Source organism: Odocoileus virginianus, chromosome 18 (genome assembly GCF_023699985.2).
Source record: "Odocoileus virginianus isolate 20LAN1187 ecotype Illinois chromosome 18, Ovbor_1.2, whole genome shotgun sequence".
Lineage (NCBI taxonomy): Eukaryota > Metazoa > Chordata > Mammalia > Artiodactyla > Cervidae > Odocoileus > Odocoileus virginianus.
Window position 1 is genome coordinate 35,431,938 of NC_069691.1, and position 27,506 is coordinate 35,459,443.

Sequence of the window (27,506 nt, forward strand, 5' to 3'; positions counted from 1 at the left end):
CTGCTATGACTTATATCAAAGGTTGTCCTGTCTGTTCTCTTTCTCTTAGAGTTTTATGGTTTCAGGTCATCTATTTAGGTCTTTAATCCATTTTGAATTTGTTTGGATATTTGGTGTGAGGGAATGTTCTAATCTCATTTGTTTTACCTGTAGCCCTCCAGTTTTCCCAGCACCAATTGTTGAAAAAACTGTCTTTTCTTCATTGTAAATCTTGCCTCCTTTATCATAGATTAATATATTATAGGTGCATGGGTTTATTTCTGGGCTTTCTGTGTAGTTCAGTTGACCTGTGTGTCTGGTGTTTTGCCAGACATAAAATATACTGTTGCTGTTTTGATCACTGTAACTTTGTAGTGCAGTAGAAATCGGGGATGTGATGCTTTCAGCTTTGTTCTTTCTCCTCAGGATTGCTTTGGTAATTTGAGGTCGTTTGTGGTTGTTCATGAATTTTAGGATTACTTGTTCTATTTCTGTGAAAAATGTCATGAGTATTTTTATGGGGGTTGTATTAAATCTGTAGCTTTGAGTAACATGACCATTTTAGTGATATTAATTCTTTCAGTTCAAGACGAGCAAGGGATATCTTTCCATTTCTTTGTATCATCTCCACTTTCCTTCTATGACTTTTCAGAGTGTAGGTCTCTCACATTCTTGGTTAAGTTTATTTCTGGATATTTTATTCTTTTTGATACAGCTTTAAATGGAGTTTATTAAAAGAAACTTTCTGATAATTCATTATTGCCATAGAAAAGCAACAGGTTTCTGTCTATTAATCATGTATCCTGCAAACTTGCTGAATTCATTGATTAGTTCTAATAGTTTTTGTGTGGAGACTAGGGTTTTCTTCAGAATTTATTTTTAATTGAAGTGTAGTTGATTCACAATGTTGTGCCAGTTGCTGCTGTACGGTATAGTGGCTCAGTGATACACAAACATACATTCTTTTTTAATATTCTTTCCCACTGCGGTCTATCACAGGATACTGAATACAGTTCCCTGTGCTGCATATTAGGGTTTGTTTATCCATTCTGAATGTAATAGTTTGTATCTTCCAACCTCAAACTCCCAGTCCATCTGTCTCCCTCCCCTGTTCCCCTTTGTCAACCACCAGTCTGTTCTCTGTGTCTGTGAATCTCTTTCTGTTTTATAAGTAAGTTCATCTGTGTTGTACTTCTAGGGTTTTCTATATAAAGTATCATGTTATCTATAAAGAGTAACAGTTTGACATCTTCCCTTCCAATTTGGATGCTTAATTTAACGGGAAGGATGTCCGATTTTCACCATTGAATATGATGTTAGCTGTGAACTGTCATATGTGGCCTTTATTATGTTGAGATTTGTTCCCTCTGTAGCCACTTTATTGAGAGTTTTTAGATGAGTGGTGGTTGAATTTTATAAAGTTGCTTTTACAGTGTCTGTTGAGATGATCACGTGGTTTTCCCCCTTCCTTTTGTTAATGTGGTGTGTCACGTTGATTGATTTTTTTATGTTTAAGCATCCTTGTGTTGCTAGAGGAAGTCCAACTTGATTGTGGTGTATGATCCTTTTTATATATTGTTGGATTTGATTTGCTAATATTTTGATGAGAATTTTTGCATCTATATTCAAAGATATTGGCCTGTAATTGTCTTTTTTGTAGTGCCTTTGTCTGGTTTTGATAACAGGGTATTGGTGGCCTTGTGATGAATTTGGGAGTGTTTCATCCTCTTTAATAATTTGGAGTACTGTTAGAGAAGTTTGGTAGAATTTCCCCAAGGAACTGCCTGACCCTGGACTTTATTTTCTGGGAATTTTTTAAATTATAAATTCAATTTTAGTACCAGTGATTGGTCTGTTCAAAGTGTCTGTTTTTCTTTTACTGCCTTTAGAATTTTCTGTTTACCTTTAACTTCTGCCATTTTAAGTATGGTATCTCTTGGTGCGGGTCTGTTTGGGTTCATCTTGTTTGGGATCCTCTGTGCTTCCTTTACCTGAATCTCTGTTTCTTTTCTCAGGTTTGGGGAGTTTTTATCTATAACCTCCTTAAATACATTTTTGATCCCCTTTTCTGTTTTCTGGTACCCCTCCCTATAAGGTGAATATTAGTACGTTTAATGTTATTCTTGAGAGCTCTTAAACTGTTTCCATTTTGAAAAATTTGTTTTTCTTTTACCTCTTGTTAGTCCCAGCAGTTCTCTAAACAGGCTTATCTCTCCTGCATAGGATTCCTAGACTGGGGTGCCCTGCATTTGGCTCTCACTGCTCCCTCCCATGAGGGGGTGTCCACCTTATAATCTTCTTCCTCTGAGTCCCCTCCACGGACACAGGTCCCAACTCAAATCACTTTTCTTTCCTTCCGTGTGTATCTGTCTTATTGCCTTGGTGGTACAGTAGTTCACCTGCCAGTTTTCAGTTAGTTTTTCATGAGAATTGTTCCATGTGTTGATGTATTTTCTGATGTGTTGATGGGGGGATGTGAGCTCCATATCCTGTTTGTCCACCTACTTGATCGATCCCTACTGTGAACATTTAGATTTACTTACCGCCTGGAAACAACGAACTGCTTGCAAGCCCTAAATATTTCTTGTAGTACACATTTTGTTATTTTTTAGTAACTATCCCTTAAAAAGCTGTTTCAAGGTTGCATATATTGTGGTGCTTTGGAAATTATTTTGAAGTTGTAACTCAAAGATTTACCCCCTTTTATTTGCTATTCTGAATAAGATAATACAGAGATTGTTAATTTTGCTCAGACTTAAATAACTTCTATATAATTTCTATAGATCAAAACACTATTTCTAAAATAGTTTTGAATGTTTAATTATACAATTATGAAATGTTTTAGGTACCAAAGTATTATAGAGAATAATGTAAATAATTTGCATGAATCTTCCACTTAATACACATTATATTTATACTAGTATAAATGATATTTTGCTTTGCATGCTTTAAAAGCTTTTACATTTGTCTAGTTTTCTGATTTGCTGTTTTACTTAGCATTTTCTATGAGGTTCACTTATGTTGATACATGTAGCTCTACTTGGTTTTCAATATTTACCAGTGTTGATGGCTTTTTAGATTGCAGTTAAATTTTAAAGTATGGACAAAGCCTCCCTGATCATTACTATGCATATTTCTTTGAGTATATAGTTAATATACTAAAAAATATCCCTGAAATATATACCTAAGAATTTAAGATTCTAGCATTGATGTTCATAAGTGATATTGGCTTGATATATAGCATTAGCTCCAACTCATGGTTGGCACATAGTACTTTCATCTTTGTAGAGCTTGTTACTATTTGTAACACACAGACTCTGTATGTTCCTGACTCTGACATTTGTTGAGATTTGCTTCTGATAGGTACTTTGAAGTCTCAAGTCAGTTAAGTTTAAAACTTAAATATTATAATTCTAAAATGTAACTTTGAAACAAGACTTGTCTTGTATTCATGACTCCAATTAATGAAAGTGTGTGTTGGAGGGTTAGAATGAGATGACCAGATTTGGCTGAGGTTGATTGAAATGAAAAGAGAACTTCTTGGAAGTCCCTTAAAAATTTAAGTGATCATTTAGGAATGCAGATTCTTAAATTGTAACATCAGTATAAATACCCTTTCCATTTTCTTTTTTAGTTTGACATAAGAATTTTGTTTAAGTTAAGACAGGTTATAACAGACTTTATTAATTATGTTGTTATTTAATAGATCAGATGAAAAGAAGAGCATGAACTGGAAGCAGCTTCCCAAAAAGCCGTGCAAAAGTCTGATTAGCACCTTGAAGAAATTGTATCCCCAGCTATTCTCAGGTAAATGTGAGGAAAAAAGAAGGGGTTTTTTTTTTTTTTTAACTTTTCATTTTATATTGGAGTATAGCTGATGAACAATACTGTGACAGTTCCAGGTGAACAGCAGAAGGACTCAGCCACATATATACATGTATCATTCTCCCCCAAGTGCTCCTCCCATCCAGGCTGCCACATAACTTTGAGCAGATTTCCCTGTGCTATGCAATAGGTCCTTGTTTGTTATCCATTTTAAATATAGCAGTGTGTACATGTCGATCCCAAACTCTCTAACTGTAAGAAGGGATATTTTTAATGAAAGAATGTATATTAAAAAATCCTTGTTAAATTTAAACATAATTTTGCTGTGTTTAATGGGAGTCTCATTACAAAACAAATTCCAGTAGTAAGAAATAACTATTGTGGTTCATGGTGTTTGGGGCATGTTTTCTGATCCCTTCACATTAATGTGGAGAGGATTTTCAAGAAGTCATGGGCTTTATTTTGACAATTCCCTTAATTGTTGAGTTATTATATATGTATAACATTATGTATTTTTTTATATGTATAACATTATGTATTAATGTCATTTATTTCTCTTTCTTGTTTTGTTAGTTCACCGAAAAACTCAAGAAGGTTCAGCAATTGAGATGACTCCAATTGAAGCAGATTTCTCTTGGCAAAAGAAGATGACACAACTTGAGATGGAAATTCAAGAGGCATTTTTGCGCTTTATGGCATCGATTTTAAAGGGTTACAGAACATATCTCAGACCAATCACAGAGGCTCCTTCAAATAAAGCTACAGCTGCTGATTCATTGTTTGACCGACAGGGTGAGTAGCATTGAAAATATAAATACTTTTTATTTTAAATGAAAAAATTTTCTATTTGGTAGTACTACCAAGAAACATCTACTATATAAGGTCTTAGAAATTTATATTAAAATATGGTGATCTTCTGTGTATTCGTAATCTAGTTCTGTGAATAGAATTTCTTTTAACTTTTATACCTTATTTTTTTCCCTGAGAAATTTGAAATTGGAGGTGTTAATTATGAAATGTCTAAGATGTTGCTTATATTTATAATATTCTGTGATCAGTTATCTCAGTAGAATGAAGCTGGTCATTTGTTTTTAGGTGTTTTCTCAACTTTGTATAATTTTTGACCTTATACATTCTAGGCTTTACAGCGTTCTCTAACAAATAGATTTTGGAATAAAGCCACCAGTTTTTAAAATTTGTTGAAAAGTACAGCCTTGTTCCAGGGGAAAATACCATACTCATTCTCTTTAGTATTTATAGTTTTAGGAAATTACAAAGATTTATGTTGGTATTCAGCAGCTCTTATATATATATATATAGTGGCAAACTTACAGATACATCAGTATTCATAATGACAATTATTTTACATATCTATAGTTTTTTTTTGTTTGTTTTTTTTCTTAATCTGTATTTTCCCAATAATCCTTTTATCTTTTCTCATTTCTGGTTTAGGACGACTTATCTCTCAAATATTTAGTTACCACTTACTAAGTCCAATTAGTTATTATTTAGGGATATAGAGGAGTATAAAATCTAGCTCCTTAGGATACCCAGTGGAAAATAATTTAACATGTTTTAAGAAATAGAACAAATACTCAAGAAAAAGAGTTTACATTATTATTCAGTGAGAGGGCATAAACATTCAGAAAAAGGAAACATTCTTAAAGATGAGTATTTTGGAAGACTTCATGGAAGGAAGAGCATGACTTTAAAGAATGAATATAATTGCTATGATCAACCTAGACAGCATATTAAAAAGCAGAGACATTACTTTACCAGCAAAGGTCCGTCTAGTCAAAGTTACGGTTTTTCCAGTAGTCTTGTATGGATGTGAGAGTTGGACTGTAAAGAAAGCTAAGCACTGAGGAATTGATGGTTTTGAACTGGTGTTGGAGAAGACTCTTCAGAGTACCTTGGACTGCAAGGAGATCCAACCAGTCCATCTTAAAGGAAATCAGTCCTGATATTCATTGGAAGGACTGATGCTAAAGCTGAAACTTCAATCCTTTGGCCACCTGATGTGAAAAACTGACTCACTGGAAAAGACCTGAAGCTGGGAAGGATTGAAGGTGGGAGGAGAAGGGGACGACAGAGGATGAGATGGTTGAATGGCATCACCGACTCAATGGACATGAGTTTGAGTAAACTCTGGGAGTTGGTGATGGACAGGGAGGCCTGGCATGCTGCAGTCCATGGGGTTGTAAAGAGTCAGCCATGACTGAACGACTGAACTGAACTTAACAATTATATTCAGATTCAGTTTTCTTGGCAAATGGTGCTCACATGAGGCTCACTACTTCTTATTGCAAATCTGCGTGTGTACCATTTTTAGTACTCCAAAGATTGATCCATGGGTTCGGGGATTGTCAGACTCATTCATTCATTATAATTTCCCCACCAGCCTTTCATTTAATTGTATTAGTAGCCTTTGCTGATCATTGCCTAGATCCATTAGAAGAAAAGACTTCTTGTTACTGCTTGGCAAGAATAATTTATTTCTGTTTTATTGGAGCCCTTTCTCAACTAAGTAATATTTCAAGGTGATCTAGTAAGGACAAGAGCATGTGGAATGCCCTGAAGCATAACAGAAAGGCTGGAGGAAAAACTGACCTTAAAAACCATGCTTGAAATGGTGGATGAAAGCCAGATCATGTTGACTCTTTTAGGAACAATGAAGGATTTCAGTGTTAATTCCAAGAGTAATCGCAAGTCAGTGAAGGATATTTAAGTAGGTAATAGGATCAGGTTTGCATTTGTAAAACAAACAAAAAAACCCCTTTGACTTCTCTGCAGAGATTCAACTGGGGGCACCCAAAGTATGGATCTACTTATTAGTTGATTAGTGCATTGGTTTGAATGAAGTGACCTGGATTATTTGATAGCATGAATGGAAAAGTGATTTTTAGGATGTAAATTGAATAGAGCTTGGCAATTGAATATGGGATTTAAGAGGGAGATGTCAAGAACAACTTAGAGCTTCATGTCTTTAACAACCAAGTGGATGGTTTATTGTTTATTTAAGTGCCCTTTATTGAGAAGAGAAATGGCAGAAAGGGGAAGGATCTAATTATTTATTAAGGAAAATTTATTTATTTATTTATTTAATTGAAGTATAATTGATGTGCAGCCTTTATATGTTACAGGTGTACAACACAGCATTGTAATTCATAATATTTGCAGGCTATACTCCCATTTATGGGGGCTTCCCAGGTGGCACTAGTGGTAAATAACCCACCTGCTAGTGCAGGAGATGTAAGAGATGCAGGTTCAGCCCCTGGGCTGGGAAGATTCCCTGGAGGAAGGGATAGCAACCCACTCCAGCTTCTTGCTTAGAGAATCCCATAGACAGAGGAGCTTGGCAGGCTTCGGACACGATTGAAGCAACTTAGCCAGCACACACGCACACATGCCCTCCATTTATAGTTACTATAAAATAGTGATTATATTCCCTGTGCTGTGTGTCCTCACAGCTTATTTCTTTTATGCATGATAGTTTGTACTTCTTAGTCCCCTACCCCTATCTAACCCCTCCCTGCTTCCGTCTCCCCACTGGTAGCCACTAGTTTGTTTTCTATATCTGTGAATCTGTTCTTTTTTATTATATTTACTGATTTGTTTTATTTTTTAGATTCCATATATAAGTGATAATATAGAGAGTGTTTTTCTATGTTTGACTTGTTTCAGTAAGCATTAAACTCATCTGTGTTGTTGGAAATGGCAGAATTTCATTCTTCTTTATGAATAATAGTCCATTATGTGTATGCATGTGTGTGTGTGTATCACAACTTCTTCATCCATCCATCTGTTGACTAGTTAGGTTACTTCCTTGTCTTGACTATTATAAATAGTGCAGCTATGAATATTGGGGTGCATATCTTTTTTTTTTTCCATTTATTTTTATTAGTTGGAGGCTAATTACTTTACATCATTACAGTAGTTTTTGTCATACATTGAAATGAATTAGCCATGGATTTACATGTATTCCCCATCCCGGTCCCCCCTCCCACGTCCCTCTCCACCCGATCCCTCTGGGTCTTCCCAGTGCACCAGGCCCGAGCACTCGTCTCAGGGGTGCATATCTTTTTGAATTAGTGTTTTTGTTTTTTCTGGATATATATCCTGGAGTGTAGAAATGCTGGATCATATGATAATTCTATTTTTAGTTTTTTGAGAAACCTCCATACTGTTTTCCACAGTGGTGCCATCAGTTTACATTTCCACCAACAGTGTATGAGGGTTCGCTTTTCTCCACCTCCTCACTGACATTTGTTATTTTTGTCCTTTTTTATGATAGCCATTCTGAAAGGTGTAAGATGATGACTCATTGTGTTTTTGATTTGTATTTCTCTAATGATTAATGATATTGAGCATCTTTTTATGTTCTTATTGGCCCTCTGAATGTCCTCTTTGGAGAAATGTTTGAGGAAAGATTTTAAAAATGAGAGAGACCTGAGTATACTGGTTACTAGCTAATAGAATTTTCCAGAGAACACTGAAAGAGCTGTATCCCAGGCTCATGGTCGGTTTGGCGTTAGATAGGAGGAGGATCATACTCACTGTAAAACATGGTAAGGAATAAATGATAGCAGAAAGTCATAGATTTTATAGTGAGATAATGTAGTTCTCACTTAATGATTTTCATTTTCTCTGCAATATAAAGTACTACCATTCAGGGATGAGGGAGAGAACATGGAGGGAGAACATTTAAACACTGAAAATAACTGTGAAAACATGAGTAAAGGAAAGTTCAGATTCCAGAAATATAGTGTGATTACTGGTCAGGGATAAAGGTGTAAGTTAAGTGGTTTTGATTCACTTAGTTACTTAACTCCGTCGCCCCTCCCACCCCCCCCCCCCCCCACCCCCAGCAGCTTGCATTCAGCCACACTGCTGCAGATCCAGAGAAAGCAGACAATGTATTGCTCCAGAGCTAGGTTATACTAGATGAGTTTGACAAAAAAGACAAAAGGGCATAAAAATTGAGAGTGTTGACAAGAAAATAATTAAAATGGACATGGAATCAATGTTAGATAAAGACGTGAAGATAGGAGGGTGTATGTAGAATGCAAAAGGGTGAATGGATTGCAGATTATCCCTCACAAAAGGCTTGGTAGGAAGAACTTAAGCATATCAGATAGACAGGAGTAACAGTCGGAGAGTAATTTGTAAATTAGAGATTTGGGAGGCAAAGCTGTTCATAGTGCTACCAAGAAAAGTCAGGGAGTATCTAACTATGTATAGAAGTTGGTGATTGAGGTGGAGTAGACCATAAATTATTGAAAGTTAAGGAATTAAAAACTCTTTGAAATGTTGGATGGTTGGTGTTATGGGTGTTGAAGAATGATGATGGGAGGAGTTGGCGAGAAGACTTTGAATTAGGTGCCCTGCTCTTCAGTGGATGAAGGAGTGTTTCTAAAGTCAACAGCTGTCTACAGTTAATCGAGGAATGGATAAAATAATAGCCAGAAGAGCAGAAGTTTCTATAAGATGATAACAGAAGTAATTGTCTGGTAGCATTGCCGAGGAAGGATCTGACCCTTCCTGCTTGAGAGTATGTAGAGTATCAGAAATTTTCTACTTGAGATCTGTAGGGCTAGAGACTCCTTACAGGAAATTCAGATTTCAGTGAAAAGGTTAATGGTATAAGTTAAGAGTTTTCATGGTTGAATTAGGCAGAAGGGACTATGGTCCCTTTATATATGTATGTATATAAAGATAATATATATATAGAAGTTTAAAAATAATACATCTAGTTCTGCTTTGAAATTTGAATTTAATTCTAATTTTATTTTCTTCAGGATTTTTAAAAAGTCGAGATCGTGCCTATACAAAATTCTACACCCTTTTATCCAAAACACAGATTTTTATTCGTTTCATTGAAGAATGTAGTTTTGTAAGTGATAAAGATACTGGATTGGCTTTTTTTGATGACTGCATAGAAAAGGTAAAAGTTTGTCTTGTAAATCAGTATTAAAGAAAAGCTTTAATAATTTGTTTATCTTTATAATCATTATTGTTTTATTAGCCCAAATGATCTGAGGAAAGCATTAAAGTTCTGGTGTTTGTGTGTGTGTGTTTGTGCACGTGAGTACACATGCAAATGTTCAGTGCTATGCTTAATATAAGAATTGTTTTCCTTTGTGGCATCTAATACTACCAAACATAGCTAATTTTTCCCTTTGAGTCTCACTTTCGTTTGTATTAAGTACTAAGAACATCACTGAAACTCCTGAATCTTTTTTTTTTTTCCACATGACTAAGATAAGATTTAGTAGTTCATTAAAAATGTTTAGTTTTGGGAATTCCCTGGTGGTCCAGTGATTAGAACACCTCACTTTCTTTTTTTTTTTTGTTAGGGAGGAAAAATGTTTTATCTTTTTTTTTTTTTTTTTAATTTTTATTTTATTTTTTTTTTCCATTTATTTTTATTAGTTGGAGGCTAATTACTTTACATCATTACAGTAGTTTTTGTCATACATTGAAATGAATTAGCCATGGATTTACATGTATTCCCCATCCCAGTCCCCCCTCCCACCTCCCTCTCCACCCGACACCTCACTTTCACTGCCAAGGGTGCAGGTTCATGTTTTGTGGGTAATGGAAATCCTGTGGGTTTTGTTTGTGTCTTTCCAGATAGTTTTGCTAATATATTTCTTTTTTTTTTTCATTTATTGTTATTAGTTGGAGGCTAATTATTTTACAATATGGTAGTGGTTTTTGCCATACATTGACATGAATCATTGTCCTGACGGAAACTATTTGGAAATATGTTAAGGCTTTACTCACTCATAAAAAATTTAAGGTGACTTTTAAAACTTTATTTTTGGCTGTGATGAAGGGCAGCATGAGGCATTCATGCTACATGCAGGCTTTTTCTGGGTGCTGAGCGCAGGGGCCACTCTAGTTGCGGTTCGAGGGCTTCTCTTTACAGTGGCTTCTTGTGTTGCGGAGTATGGACTCTAGGGTGCGAGGGGTTCCGTGCTTAAAGTACTCAGGCTCAGTAGTTCTGGCGCATGGGCTTAGTTGCCCCACGGCATGTGGAACCTTCCCAGATCAGGGATCAAACCCGTGTTCTGTGCATTGACAGGCAGATTCTTAACCACTGGACCACCATGGTAGTCCTGAGTTGATTTCTGACATGATAACTCACATATTTTTTCTCATTTTTCGTAGAGCTCATTTTTGCTAGGTGGGTTGTAGGATTTATTGTTTATGCAAACTATATTTATAAAATTAGAGATTGTATCAAAAAAAGGTAGACTATTATGACATTGTAATTTTATAGACTCCTAATGATTTGTGTATCTTAGAAGACTTGCATAATTTTCTCCCATTACATCAGTGTGATCTGAAACTCTAGGAATACGATTTAAACTTTTCAACATTTTTGTTTACTTAAATATTGATAGTCCAATATCATTCAGTTAGAGAAGCTGGGATATTGTCAATCACCACTCCAGTATGCTTGTTTGGAAAATTCCATGGACTGAAGAGCCTTCAGACTGCAGTCCATGAGGTCGCAGAGAGTTGGATGTGACTGAGCAACTAAGCACAGATATTATCAATTAATGCAGGAGTTTGTTAATAATGAAATTTTTGGTTTGAGAAACTGGGTTCTTGTGATTGCCCATCTTTTCCTTCTAAAGAGGGATATATGAACAAACTAGTCAAAATGAATTGTTTTCTATCCTAATAGTCAAAAGAGAAGTATTATACAAGTATGGGGTCCACCAAATACATTGTGAAGTGTTTCATATCTGCCTGGTGTTAATGGTTTTTTAAATTTGAGTTTAAGATAATCTCTATTAAATTCACAGTAGACATTTTCACTGAGAATTCTTTTTTTTCCCTAGTTGTTTCCTGATAAAGGCACAGAGAAAACAGATAAGGTATATTTTTTTCTTAAATACAAGTTTCAGCATTTTAGAATCAGGTCTTGCTTATATGCAAATTAATTGAAGAAAATACTTATCTTTAGGTTGACTTTGATTCGGCAGAAGACACCAAGTTGATAGAGCTGGATGATTCACAGAAAAGTGAGCACACTGTGTTCATAATGCCGCCCGAGCCACCTCCTGATGACGGAAAGGATCTGTCCCCAAAGTACAGGTACCAGGAGTGATTCTGAAGTTGTTTGGGTACAGTTTTAATAGTTGGAGCTTTTGCAACTATTAGTAGATATGTATATTGATCATTTGTAAAGGTCATTTTCAAAGTGTATTCTGTGAACTGGTGGAGATGGATATCCTATGGAGATACCACCAGGGATTGTAAATTAAGAAACGGACAGCCCTGTTTGAAGGGAAGCCAGATGCCGATCACTGTTAACCTAAACATTTACCGCATTTTAATCTTTAAAATTTTCATTTCTGAAGAAGAAAAATATTTGTGAGCATCCCCTCCCTTTGGGGTGTTTTGTTGTCAGTGAAAAACTGAAATTCTTACACATTAGTAAGCTGTCACTTAAAAGTAGAGGGCCAGGAATCACTCTTTATTAAAATAAACTTAGAGAATTTGGATGGGAATCTTTTAAGAAATTAAAAAACTTGTGTATTATTATGATCATGGTAATACTTAATACATTCAGAAAACCACACAAAAATAATTAGCACATCATTTTAGCACCAATACTTAATGTCTGTTAACAATCGTATGTATATCTTTTTGTCTGTTTTGTACATAGATTTGAATTTACTTAAAACAAATATTAGTTCATCTTGCCCATATTTGTTGTGATGTGTGTTTACCTTTAATGGTCTGAACGTTTTTCCATGCCAATAAATACTTTTGTGCCATATCATTTTGAATAACTACATTGCACACCTTTGAACTAGTTTCCTATGGAATTTATTTGTAGTTCTCTGCTATCTATATCTTTGTGTGTACACACAGTTATTTTCTTAGGCTGTATTCATAAAAGAATTTCTAGGGCAATGGGAATATAAAATATAAAAGACTGTTTTCTAAAAATAAAATTAATATAGAATCTCACTAGGACTACATAAGAATGAAGAATGTATACCTGAGATGAGTGATTTAACTAAGTACTTTTTTGATTGCATGTCAATTATAGAAAGAGAGTTCTTTTTTTATTTTTGCTTTAATCATTATACATTGGAATGCAGGTATTGACAAATAAGTAAATCAGATATTGACAGATAAGTAAACCAAATAGGAAAGGTAATATATTTCAGAAGAAAATTGGCCAAAGGAAATAAGTAGGCAGTTTCTGAGAAGAAATGCCAATAGTCAATAATATGAAAGCATGTTAAGCTTTTCTAGTATTGAAAAAAATGCAGATCAAATGATGAGTAGAAGCATTTTTATTCTATCAGTTTGAGGATAGGCTTTCCTACTAGTTAGAGTGTATTTTGGAGAGTATATGGGTATAACCTCTCTGGAAATAATTTGACAGTGATTATAATAATTTTTATTTTCTTGATAGACACTTACCATAGAAAACTCTTATAGGGTCTTATTCTAAGAAATTAAGCGAAATATTCACAAAGATAGATGTACAAAGATACTTAATTGCCAAAGTTGAGAAATAACCCACAAATGTCCAACAGTAAAGAATTTGTTAAATTATGACACGTCCCTAATATAAAAATATTATGGCATTTTTCCTTTTATATGAATACAAGGTATTTTTATAAAGAAAAATAAAATTGCAAAGTATATATACTAAATGTTTTAATATAAATTATCATTGAATACATGTGTTCTGTTGCAAGAGTTATTAATTCTTTAGTCAAAATATCAGGGTTTTCTGTGTTCTAGGGATTGGTTGAAAATAACATATAGGATGGGGAGGAGCCAAAGTTTCCATGTAGATAGTCTGCTTATCTTATTAATTACATCATCTTACCTATTTGAAAAAGAAATGTGTGTATAAGGATTTTGGAGAATAATGTTGGTTACATTTGAGGTTTAGAAATATGCACTTAAATTCTGAAATAATATGAAGAGTTAATGTATTTTAAATCAGCAGTTCTATTTTTGCTTTTTATTTTAGTTACAAATACTTTCCAAGACTGGACCTTAAGCTTTTTGACAGACCACAGGAGTTGAAACTTTGTTTTAGTAGACACCCTACTGGGAGTAGCATTACAAACAGTCCAGCTCTCATGGCTAAGAGAACTAAACAGGTCAGATATTCTTTATCTAATTTAAAATGTAAACTATGTATATGTGATATGTAGCTCATAGTTTAGAGTTATCACCCACAGAAATTATTTGAAGATCCACTATGGTTGTTAATGAATTAAAATTGATTTCTTGCAACCCTACTTGTAATTTGAGGGTGAAGGTTTTGAATGCTTATGTTTATGTTCTAAGAGAAGCTTGGCAACTAAATACAGTTTTAGAAAACTTTATTGAAATATAATTCACATGCCGCACAATTCACTCATTTAAGTACATTCTCTGGCTTTCAGTACATTCACAGGGTTGTGCAGCTGCCACCACAGCCAATTATAGAACATTTTCATCACCCTAAAAACAGAGCCCACACCCCTAAGCTGTTAACCCCCCAGTTCCTCCCATCTTTCATAGCCCCAGGCAATCAATAATCTCTTTTCTGTCTCTATAGTTTTGCCTATTCTGGGCATTTCATAAAAATGGAATTGTACAGTTTGTGGTCTTTTGTGACTGGCTACTTTCACTTAGCATAATGTTTTTAAGGTTCATCAGTGTTGCAGAATGTATCAGTATTTCATGTATTTTTATTGCTGAATAATATTCCATTGTGTGGAATATTTTATTTATCCATTCATGTACATGTGGTTGGTTCTTACTTTTTGGCTGTTATGCATAGTAGTCCTGTAAACATTTGTGTACAAATGTTTATGTGGTTATGTTTTCATTTCTTTGGGTATATGCCTAAGTAGAATTGCTGTGTCATATAGTTACACTGTGTTTAACCTTCTGAGAAATTGTCATACTATTTTCCAAAGTGGGCATACCATTTAAAATTCCCACCAGCAGTGGGAATTTCACCACATTCTTGTTATCGTCTGTCTTTTTGGGTTTAGCCATCTAGTGCATATGAAGTGGTATCTCATTGTGATTTTACTTTTTCGTCATGGTTAGTATATCTTATACTGAATATTACATTATAAAGGGAGTTTGGACAACCTAGACATCTTGCTTTAATATTGTATTTGATTTAGGTATAAAGAGTTAAACTATGGTTAGGTGGGAGTTAAATCAAACATCCTTTATATATATATATATATATATATATATATGTATATATATATATATACACATGTATATACTGATATTTGGGGTATCTCCAAAACATGGACAATTTCAGAATGAAATTCTTAGTTCAGGTTTTATCAGTTTGAGTACAGTCCCTCAAATCCTAGAGGAAACTAGAGGTGGTCTCTAATCTCATATAGTACACAGTTCTCGCAGTGTGTCTGAGGGGAATTTTTTTTAACATATATACTTTTATCAGCTTAATAAAAGGCAAGTTTTTTAAAATGGGAGAATTTTGCTACTAAGTCTCTAGATTGCATTTGCCCGGGAATCTTTCCAGGCACATCTCTTGGAAGCTCGTAACAGTATGTTTAGTGAGAACACATCAGCAGAGGGATCTGTAGTGCAAGGCTGACCGTGTCAGTCTGACGTGTGGAGGGCTCTATAGCTTCTGAATGTCTGTAGAGTTCGATAAAGCTCAGCAGTTCGATAAAGCTTTTCTCTCTTTCACTTAAATCAGAATGCAAATCAGAAGTAGAAGATATACCTATCAAATTATTAGGTAGGGACATCTGTGATCTTTCTCAGAATATGTTGCCTGCAGAGGAATAGGTTATTTGAAAGAAGCTGTGACGAAATTAACACAGAAGGTAGAATAGAAATCTTGGGAAATAACTCAGAGCACTCAGAACATCTTAAACTTTTTAGTTGGGAGAAGAGTGAGAAGGCTCTGACTTTTCAAGAATGATATTATAGAACTCATAAGCTATGAATGGCTAAATCCCTTTCATTCATCACACGTTTGAGTGCCATATATGTGAAGAGCACTTAATTACCCATTATATTATTATAACATGAATGATGTCCACTTTTAAGGAATTTCTAGTCGCTTAGGAGACACATGCTTGCCAAAAAAATAGTTAAAATACAGAATAAAGTGCTCCTATAAAAAGAACCATGTGGCACTAAGTAGGAAGCCGTTCACAAAAGCAAAAATATGAAATGCTTGATTTCAGAGTCACATTTTACATTAAATTCTTCTCTCCCTTTTACTTTTCACTTTTCCTGTCATCCTAATAAATTTTAATGAATGTCATAATTTTTTATTTATTCTCTTTCTAGGAGATAAAAACAGCTCATAAGTTGGCGAAGAGATGTTACACAAATCCACCACAATGGGCCAAGTGTCTCTTCAGTCATTGTTACAGTTTATGGTTTATTTGTCTCCCTGCCTATGTTAGAGTTTCTCATCCTAAGGTCAGAGCACTTCAACAGGCATATGACGTGCTTATTAAGATGAGGAAAACAGATGTGGATCCTCTAGATGAGGCAAGTATAACACTGAGTTATTACTAAGATAAATTCTATTTGTATTTTTAAGAAAATTTAGGTCTCAGTTGCTTTCAGTAACCTCAGGCATTTTCATTAAACTGTTAACCTGTTTCATAGAGCTAATACCTATTGTTTATTTTTAAATACATTTATTTAAAAGTTATTGCTTTGAAAAAATAAAAGTTATTGCTTTGAAATTCAGCGAGGATTGACTTACTTGGACCAGATGACCCTTGATAGATAGAAAAAATAGTGATTTAATTTTATTCTTGAGATAACTTTACTAAGAATCAAATAGGCTTTTAGTAAGTGGCTTTCCACTTAGGACCTGTGTCGTAGATGGATTACATAACCTATCTGTGATTCAGATATTATGTATCTGAAGCTGGAGGTCTGAGTTGCTCAGCCTTGGCACTGTTGACATTTTGGCCCACATAATTATTTATTGTGAGGTCCTTTCCTGTACATCTAGAATGTTTAGCAGTATCCTTGCCTCCACCCACTAGATGCCAGTAGCTCCATGTAATCAGGAATGTCTGCAGGATAATGATATTTAGTTCCTTTCCTCAAATGGTTAATTTGATGGTTAAATCTGTTAATGTACATGTGTCTAGACGAGTGCCTGATAGTAAGTGCTCAGTGAACAATGTGCTGAATCTCTTCAGGCTCAGAACCATCCTCAGGGATAGGCAGTGATATTATCCGACAGACAGCTGAAGAAACTGAGTTACTGATTTAGTTCTCTTCTTTGCTGTTTTTCCCTTTAAAAATTATTTTTGTGTTAAAATAACTGTAAATGATATTAGAACCAGATTAGAATTTAAAATATAGTTGGAATAAAAATTCAGAATAATGGGTATTTGGGAAAAAGGAGATAGCACAAGATTTGAAGAGAAATATAATTAAAGAGGAGCACATGATAGGCTAATTTTTATGTTTAATTTTTTCCTCTTTTAAAATAAAAAAGATCTGAAACTAGTACAGCATGTACCTTATTAAGATTTAATAATGCTTGTAACCACACTAAACTTGTTTTTCTCGAAGTATTATCTGTATGTTATAAAAAACTTTTCAAATATAAGGATAGAGTTACAGAACAAATACTAACTTATCCATTCTCACATTTGATTACATATTCTCTCATCTGATGTTTATAAAGCTGTTTGGAAATTAAAAGTGTTTGATCAGTATTAGTGTTTTGTACCTCATATGTTTTAGTGTTATAAAAATTTATTCTGATATAGTTAGTTTTTGTATCTAAGATATATTTTAGGATATATTTCAACTATGTGACAGCATATCATATTTTTAAAGTGCTGTAAAATATGCTCCATGAGAGAGCTAGTATTAATTGTTACTGCATGTAAAGTCAAAGCACATTACTTGGTTAAGTTTCTTTGGTAAGTTCACAAGACAAATTTTCTGAAAAGTTGTTTCCTCTGTATGTATGTATTAAGGTTCTACGGTACTTACAAGTAATTACATTTCTTGTTTTCTAACATGCAGCAGATACGACTAGTAAGCTAAAAAATGTTTTTATATTATTTTCCCAATAAACATTCTGATAGGAGGCTTAAAATTTGGAGGTTAATTTGTTATATTCCTACTTCTAACAAGTTATATTGACAGATTTGTAGTCACCTGAAATAATTACATTTCTCCAATTGGAAGAAAGAAGTGTTTATTTTAAAACTTTAAGGATGTATATTTGCTTGGCATATTTGATGCATTTTATTTATTGATTGCACATAGGGTTGCACATTAAAATTTTCACAGTATTTTTATGTAGTCCTTTCCTTTGGTATTCCTAGCAACTCTTTGAGGCAATTATATATTATAATGTTACATTTTACAAAGAAAGAAAGTTTGAAATTTAGATAAATGACACATATATAAGGCCACCTAGCAAGTAAGTGGTTTTGATTTTTAGGTTCATACTCCATTAGAAACCACTGTCTCATTCATAGGCTTAATGTTTGTTTTAATTTGACAGCTTTGTGATCTACATGTTATGTCTGTAAAACTTGTAATAACGTAGATTTTTAAATAAAACTCGTAGAAACCCAGAAATAGCATATGCCATGTAGGCTAAATTCAAGTTAAAATTCATAACATGTTTTGCTTTTAATACCATTTATTGAATTTTTAATGGACATGAAATGTTTGTGTCAAGCTCTTTCTTACATGCTGGTCTGATTTTGAAGGTTCAAGACAGCTTAACTCAAATACCAGCCTAGGTACTTTGGCAAGGTTATCTGGAAAACCAGGCTCAGATGGACCCCTCTTCCTCCATATAAGTCTCAGACCCCTCCATGTGATACTTGGGCTTTTCCTGTGATAGCTTAGCACTCCAAGAGCATGTGTTTCAAGAGAGAAGTAGAAACTGACCTTTCTTAAGGCTTAAACCAGGAAAGTGGTATAGTTGTCACTTCAGGCAAATGCTATTGGTCGTGCAATCTCAGAGGCTTTCCCCTTCAAGGTGAAGGGACAAGAGCCCTCTCAATGGGAGGAGTAGTAAAGAGTTTGTGGCCATCTTTTATCTACCATAGATATCTAAAAGGTATCATGTTGTAGGCAACAACATAGTACAATTAAAAAATTACATCCCTCACATTTTTAGTGTTTCTTTAGTTTGGTGTCTGCCTCTTATACAAGTGAGCCTGGAAGTTTGAAGGAATACTTTGTCGGCTTCAGAATAAATTGATGAGAATGGTTTTGGAAAATCCAGATTAATCCCAATTTGACACAGAAAGTGATTTATTTCTTCATGACTCAGGATCTTAGAGTCGAATAGAACTTGAAGATATTTTAGTAAAACTTCAGTGTAAAACCTGAGATGTTGGAAGTCTGTAACATTTGGGACCTTGTCTGTGCTTGAACTGGCTCTATTAGATAATAAAGTGTGTTTTATGCTGAGTTCAGTTCCACCTCCTTATGGCTTTTTTGGCATTGCAGAAGTCGTCAGTGAAGTGACAACACTTCAGATATTTGAAGAACTCTCTTGTGCCACATTCTTCTTAATCATGGCATACATCTTTTATATAGTAAGAGTTTTCTTTAACTTAGTCATTTGTGAAGTTGCTCTGATAATTTCTGAACTCCTCTCCTTCTGAATTAAATTCTTCATTTCTAGCTGTATGTGTGTGTGTGTATATATACACAATCATCTTTATGATCCTCTGCTTCTTCACATCTCTTTCCCTCCTTCTTCTCTTGAGTTAAATATCCTTTCTCAATTCTTTTTTTCTCCTCCCTTTTAAGAGGCCACAACTTGGCTTTATGGTACTGCTCACAGTTGTTAAACAACTCTGTTATAAATAGAGACATTTTACAAATCCCAAGAAGAGTAGCTTTTTCTTTATATTTTCTTATTCTCAAATTAAGCTATAGTAGTTTTTGGCTGCTGTGTTCACTGCTCTTGTAAGCTGGCTAGCCTCTTTGCCAGGGATCCTTACAATTACTGTCTCATTCTTCATGGTTTCTACTGTTGTCTTCCAAATGTGAGATTCTAAACTTTTAGGAGTTGACAGTTGGATTGTCCTCTTATGATCAATTCTACCCCTCTTCACTAAGCACATATTCTCAGAAAAGCCTTTGCTAATAATATTACAGTGTTTTTTACTTTCTTCTTTTTTAAGACATGGGTTTATAGAATTCTTTTTGTTATGTAGGCATACTAGGGATGCTGCTTTTAATTCCTTTAGCATAAAATATAAAACATGATTTGGGAGAGAGCCATTTTAATCATGTGTAATTTTAAAAATGAATTCCTCCTCAAATTATGGAAAATAATAATTGGTCTCTTTGTATAAATTTAGTTACTGAATCCAATGGTATGTGTGCCCATAGGTCTTATATGGAAAAGTTAATAGTGCTGGTACTTCCATTAATGAATAGGTTTTTAGAATAGTTTACCACAACTCTCAAACCAGAACAAAGGACAAAAGAGTAATGACTATTGCTTGATAATTTTGACAGGAATTGAGTGAAGTCATTTAAAAAAAACCTTTACAAGTCACAGACTAATGCTCTGTTGTTATTTTTTGTTAGGTGTGCTATCGAGTAGTGATGCAACTTTGTGGACTTTGGGGTCATCCTGTTTTAGCAGTGAGAGTTTTATTTGAAATGAAAACTGCTAAAATAAAGCCAAATGCTATTACTTATGGCTATTATAATAAGGTAAGTAGGATTGACATTAGGCAGTATAGGCTGTTTCTTAACACTGATAAATTTCTATACATTTTATTATTTAGAAAACTTAGAGGTTTGGGGGTAGTATTCTTTTTGTATATATTATATGTGTGTGCATTTAAAAATTCAAATATTCCTAATAATCATTATTTTAATCGTTATTTTACCTTTAGGTAGTTTTGGAGAGCCCGTGGCCTAGCAGTACCCGCAGTGGTATCTTCTTGTGGACGAAGGTACGGAATGTGGTACGTGGCTTGGCACAGTTTAGGCAGCCGCTTAAAAATACCGTGCAAAAGTCACAGGTCTCCTCAATATCAGGTAATACATGTGATTGGAAAGATAACTTTCTTGCTGAACCATAAGTTTTATAGGCATATGAATTTTTAATTATATGAGGCAGAAAACAGAGGTAAAATTCTAGTTGATATTTTCATAGACTACTAAAGATAGAGGTTGCCTTAGCCCAAAATTATTTTCTTCTCTCACAGATTTAGAAAGTATTCTGCAACTGTGAGTCACTCATGTTTAGTTTCAGAGATTACCAGTGAATGAGTTACTGAATTGCTGTTGTGCTTATCTTCAGCTCCCCAGAATGCCACAGGCGGAAGTGATGGGGACACGGTGAGCCACGGTAGCGTGGATAGTTCTAATGATGCTAACAGTGGGGAGCACACAGTCTTCGTCAGAGATTTAATCAGGCTTGATTCCACTGACAATCACTCTAGCACAGGTACTAAAATCTGGATTCACTAACCCTTCACTTAACTCTCATGTTAAGTCTTCCATTTTGTAAGAAAGCTTTTACCTTCCTCTTTCAAGTTTGTGCAGTATGATTACCTTAAAAATACCATGTATAAATAAGGGGAGAAGGTACACACACCTCTGACTGCAGATCATGTCTCTTTATTTCCTGCAGTATAAAATTAACTTTGAATTGCTCTACAAAAGTCTCTCAATGGTACTTTGTGTTTGTTCATCATTAATTTGTGCAAGTATATGATATAATTGTTATGAATTATATAATAGGCCTTTTGTTTTAAGTATTGTGAGCTGAGAAAGTTGATGCTAGTAATAGAAATTGCAAGTCCTCTTTTCATTAAGTGGATAATGGTCATTAAATATTTGAAGTATGAATATTAAAAAGGAACAAAAAGAAGTCACACACCGTGAAAAAAAAGTATTCTTTGCTTGGTCACTGCCTTAAATGACACTTTAAAATCTACAAAACTGCTGAAGTTTTGTAGTTTTACATACAAAGCCATGGGCATTCAAAGCTGTATCCTCTGAAGTTAGAAATAAGCTTAATTAAAGGAGCATATTTTGCATGTGTGTTGCACATCCTTCTTGTGTTTTTTCTTTTTGTTGTTAATTGTTAGTATCTCAAGCTTCTCTTTATAAAGAACTCTGAGTCTTAATTCCTGTGCTTCATCTGATGAACTTGTCTCCATGACTGAAGTTTCCTTTTCTCTGCTCTTTGTTGCTCTGCTTTATGCTCTGTGCTGTTTCTGGGTGCTGCATTTGTCCTTGGCTGTTATGGTGTGGGGTGCAGACAGACTTGTATGACGTGAAGCTATGGATACACGTGTGCATTAATTCTACCCTTGAATGTTAACCACTTCAGGTAATTTCCCATTTATTAGGTTAAACTTTGCTGACATGCATGGGTGGGGGAGAGGCCTTTTCTTTTAAGTACCTTTACAAGTAGAAAGCAATTTTAGTTTTCTTGGCTTTTTCTCCTGTATAATCATATATGTACTACTGAAAATGCCCAGGTAACTTTATGATTAATTTGCAAAGCATATTTGTTATCTTACTTGAAAATATGCTATGCCTATCTACAGTTCTTATTTTGGGGGTGATTTGTAGCATCATTGTGTCAAATAGTTTTATGGGCATTAAAGATTTCAGTAGGTTTTGGTTGCTGAAACTGATCTGCTGATTTTTGTGCTGGAAACTACCCCCATGATTACAGAAGCAGGTATAAGTTGGTGAAAGTCAACATAAAACTATTAAGTTAGAATCCTGTTTGTAAATTAAATTTCTTTCACCATGTGGGAATTTTCATGAGACTTTAATTTGAAAACCACCTTATTTTATTTCCTCATATATTTTTTCCTTGTACTTACAGAATAAACTGATTTCATTTGTGAAAAACCAAGAAAATAATTCGTGATATGAAACCATTTCACCACTTAGAATAATTATTATTTATAGTAAGCACTCTCCTTCTCCCCCTAGATTTTTAAGTTGGTCTCCTTTAAGGGGAAAAAAAAGATCTAGTTATACTGGGAAACTGCATGAAGATTGTGTATTCCCCAATTGGGGAAGAAACTTCAGATCACTTTTTCATATATTTCTTTTCAGTTACATTTCAAATGACTGAAGCTCTAGTATTGAATTTACTGTGATTATGTCTCTGTAGAGTTTCTGGTGATGTCATCTGATACTTTTGGAAACCTCCAGCCCAGATGCTTAAGTTACTCTTTTCATGAAGGATTATCTCATAGAATCTTTCCATTTGGTACCTGATACTGAGTCAGTTAGCTTATTGAAGGCATATCTGAGTTTAATCAGTTTACTCAGTTCCCAGTCCAGTGTCCGTTTCGTGGCACCATCATGTTTTACCAGACTTTCTGAGGGGCCAATAAAAAAATGACTGAACGTAGTCATTCTTAATAGCAGTATTTTTTATAAATTTTTTTAAAAAATTGAAGTACAGTAGACTTACAATATTGTGTTAATTTCAGATGTACAGTGATTTAGTTTTATATATATATTCTTTTTCATATTCTTTTCCCTTATAGGTTATTAAAAAAATATTGAGTATTATTCCCTGTGCTATACAGTGGGCTTGTTGGTGATCTAAATAGCAAGTTTTTAAAGTTTGATTCTTTTGTTTTTGGTAAACCCATAGTTTCAATGGTAAAGAGCAACAGAAAGTGAAAAAAATAATAAATAAAAAGTGGTAGACAGTGGAAGTCACTGTATTTTTTGTTTTATGTGTTTTTCATTGACATCCTTGATAATGTTTCCCTAGTAACTTACCTTTATTTCCTTAAATTTATTTTATTTCCTTAAAATGATGGAACATTAAAGGCAAAGTAGACCTTTAAAAAACTATTTTGAAATCATTTTAAGCTTATTAAATGTTTCAAGAGTACTACAAAGAACTCTTGAATAACTTTTATCTAGCTTCATTCACTTTTAGGTTAACACCTGTATCATTTTCTTTCTGTATGCATGCACATATTTTCCCCCTAAATTATGTGAGAGCAGATTGCATACATCTTGCCCTCTTACCTCTTAATACTACAGTAGCGTTTGCTCTTACATGACTGCAGTAGAGTTTACTAATTCAGGGAAACGTTTATCTACCACTTTAATGTATGGTTGTTATCCCAGTGTTGTCAGTTGTAATGTCCTTTGTGGTACTTAACTCCTTCTCTTTAGTCACCCTTAACCAGCATAGTTCCTCACCTTTTCTTTGTCTTTCATGACCTCGACCTTTTTGAAGAGTAAGTCAAGTTATTTTGTTTGCCAAATTTGAGTTTGTCTGATGTTTCCCTGTGATTAAATTAAATTATGCATTCATGGCTTTTCTACCAAAATGCTGTTACAGGCTTCTGAGATGGTCACATCTCAGAGGCCACAGTTTTGTCTGTTCCTTGTTGGTGGTGTTGATCTTGGTCACTTGGGGTCAGTGTTTGGTTTCTGTTAGTTACTGTTAGCCCTCCTGCAGATAATAAGCCACTTGGGAAGAGATACTATTGAGACTATACAATAATACCTGCTTTTTCATCACACTTTCCCTTTTAAGTTTAGCATCCAGTGATGATTCTTGCCTGGACCAGTCTTTACTCCTGTGATGGTTGTAAGGTGGTGAATGTCCTGTAGAAATGTCCTCTTGTGTTTTTGAGCACTTGCTTTCTTATTTTACAAAGTGTTCCTGGCTCATTCTTGTACCTTCCCCTGCAGAGCTCTGGAATCAGCTATCTCTTCAAGGATCTCAGCTTCCTTTTAATGGGCGATAGATTTTAGAAACCAAGATCTGGGCCCTAGATATGCTTACTCCCTCCAGGGTGGTGGTCTAGACTGTTTCAGCAGAGCTGGAAAAAATTTTTATGTTATTTTAGAAATACTTCTAATTCCAACTCAGTTACACAAGTTTTTCTTTGCCTTTCTGCATGTCATTTTTTTTCTTTTGTAAAAAATCTCTCTCTTCTTCCACAGTAAGAATCTTGGTTCCCAACATCATCACATTTACTCAGTTGCTCAGTCTTCCAGTACACATAATACAGTTCAACACTGCTACACACATTTACCTGTGAGGAACAAACTGAAAGAGTTCAGAATTTCACTACTATCCCTCAGGCTGAGGGTGTATACTCAAAATAATGTATTAAAAGTTACTTGGATTAGTCCTGTCCCATCCTTTAAGTGTGGTTATGTTACTCATAAGCAATTGATTTCTTTTGTTTCTGTGTACGTTCAGTTTTAGTTATATCCCCACCCTTGGTTTTGCTGATTTAATTTTTGAATATGTAGAAATTACTACATTTCCAAAAATAAAAAAGCAATATGATAATTGTAGTTAGATAAATTTCCTCTCTATCCCTTCCATCCTATTTTCCCACACCTGTTGGTGACCAGTTTTGTTGTTTTATGGTTTATTATTCTTGCATTTCTTTTTGCAGAAATAAGCAGGTGTATGTTTTATTTCCACTTCTGTCTTAACACAAAAGGTGGCATTTTATAAATACACTCCAAAAGAAACTTTCCAAGCATCCAAATCTACTAATTTATACATGAGGAAATTAAGATTCATTGCTTTCAAGTATGTAATGGTTTTTAGTTTTGAAATTCCTTTCTGCTATTCTTTGCTTCTTTGTTATAAAATGTTTTCTACGCTTTGTGAGCTGTCGTCTCTTCTTTCTTTTTAGAAGTTGAATTGCGTAAGTTGGTGGAATTTTCTTTTGACATTTTATAGCTGGACTGTAAATGTATGAAAACATATGTCAGCCTTTATTCTTTTTTAACAGGTGGTCAGTCTGACCAAGGCTATGGGTCTAAGGATGAACTTTTAAAGGATGATGCAGAAATTCATGTGCCTGAGGAACAAATGTCAGGAGACTTAATAACTAAAACAGAAGGTTAAGTACTGATATTTGCTTAGCTTTACTTAGTGAGTTACCTCTATTATTTAAGTCTTATTTGATAATTTTGGTGATAATGTTCAGAAATGTAAAGTCTGGGCTTTGTAAGATATTATGTACTGTCATCTGTGGGTTTCCCAGGTGGTGCTAGTGGTAAAGGACCTGCCTGCCAATGCAGGAGACCAACAGAAGCACATTTGATCCCTGGGTCAGGAAGATCCCCTGGGAGAAGGGCATGGCAACCCACTCCAGTATTCTTGCCTGGAGAATTGCATGGACAGAGGACCCTGGTGGGCTGCAGTCCATAGGGTTGCACTGAGTTGGACATGACTGCAATGACTTAGCACAAACTCTCTATCATATATGATAGACTTTTGGTAATCTCTGAATTTAAGAATTTAAGAGATTTTTAGAGACTCTGTAGGTCAACCCTCAGTTTTGTAGGAAAGTGCAACCCATCATGGTATTCATTTGCCAATGTAAAGTAACTATTTTGTGACAGAACCGGGACTAAACTTTGAGTCATCAAACTTGTATTCCAGCGTACCTTTTATTTTAAAATGCTCTTTCACTAGAAGTCCTTCGGATATCTAAGTTGACGTTTTTCATTTGTAAGTTCCAATATAGTCTGTGTAGTTTTTCTTCTTTTAGGGTACTCACTGAGATAGAAATGTTTTCTAATAATCACTTTAAGAAAATATGGAGAAATATTTGGCTTTGTGACAACACGATGTTCTTCTTGTCCTCTTACACAAAAGTTCCCTTTCTTTAATGATGTCACTTATTTTATGCTCCATAATTATACAGAAGCAAGCCACTCTCCTGCTTGAGATGTGATGAGGAATGTGACGAAAGGCCATGTTAATTGATTCACTCAGGAATGCTCAAGTTAGAATTATGAATGCTAAAAAGTCAGTACTGGCAGCATTTATGGCATAAAATAAATCAGAATAAATCAGTAATAAAATAATCATGTATTCATCTCCACATAGAAAAAAAGAGTCCATAAGATATGTTTAAAAGTACTGTTTCTGTTCAGTACGGGCAAAATAAGAATGATAACTTCCAAATATTTTTTCCCAGAGGTGTGCAATGTCTCTGCTGTTGTGGCCAAACATTCTCAACCTACTGCAGAGCCCCAGAGTCCCGCTGAACCTCCTGCATGGGGTGGCAGTATTGTGAAAGTTCCATCTGGTATATTTGATGTCAACGGCAGAAAAAGTAGCACTGGTAAGTCTTTACATTTAAATTATTAAATATTTTTCCTTTAATTTACTTATTACTTTTTGGCTGCAATGGGTCTTTGTTGCTGCATGCAGACTTTCTCTAGTTGTGGCGAGCTGGACACGACTCTCTAGTTGTGCACAGGCTTCTTATTGCTGTAGCTTCTCTTGTTGCTAAGAACAGGCTCTAGGACGTGGGTCTCAGTAGTTGCAGCTCCTGGGCTCTAAAGTGTGGGCTCAATAGTTACAGTGCATGGACTTAGTTGCCCCTCGGCATGTGGGATCTTCCTGGACCATGTATTGAACCCGTGTTTCCTGCCTTACAAGGCAGATTCTTAACCACTGGGCCACCAGGGAAGTCCAACACTTCTGTTATTAAGTGTTTAAAACATACTTCTGTAGGTCCATGTGTGTCTTTAGTGACATTATAAATTGCTAACTTAATTGTAATGAACATGCTCAAGAATCAAAAGTAATAAGCTGAATCCTGTAAATGCGCTAAAGAGGAAATTAAAATCGTTATTTAAAAATACTTTATTTTTAAAAAGAAGAGTATTAAATGTGTTTAGATGTTATTTGGAAAACCTTTTTTAAAAAA

General features: G+C 34.7%; 1 protein-coding gene across 5 annotated transcripts in view; it reads left to right on the forward strand.

Moving 5' to 3' along the window:
• DENND4C (DENN domain containing 4C) overlaps positions 1-27,506 on the forward strand; it is a 110,796-nt gene that overhangs the window by 47,491 nt on the left and 35,799 nt on the right. For 4 of the 5 annotated variants that reach the window (XM_020904076.2, XM_070480566.1, XM_070480564.1 and 1 more), the window contains 12 exons: positions 3,686-3,786; positions 4,378-4,596; positions 9,603-9,748; positions 11,658-11,693; positions 11,783-11,913; positions 13,820-13,952; positions 16,132-16,338; positions 20,392-20,520; positions 20,706-20,850; positions 21,116-21,262; positions 25,572-25,682; positions 26,769-26,915. In XM_020904076.2, coding sequence (XP_020759735.2) covers positions 3,686-3,786; positions 4,378-4,596; positions 9,603-9,748; positions 11,658-11,693; positions 11,783-11,913; positions 13,820-13,952; positions 16,132-16,338; positions 20,392-20,520; positions 20,706-20,850; positions 21,116-21,262; positions 25,572-25,682; positions 26,769-26,915 — 1,652 coding nt within the window. The remainder of the gene's footprint in view (positions 1-3,685; positions 3,787-4,377; positions 4,597-9,602; positions 9,749-11,657; positions 11,694-11,782; positions 11,914-13,819; positions 13,953-16,131; positions 16,339-20,391; positions 20,521-20,705; positions 20,851-21,115; positions 21,263-25,571; positions 25,683-26,768; positions 26,916-27,506) is intronic. The other variant, XM_070480565.1, reaches the window with a different exon arrangement.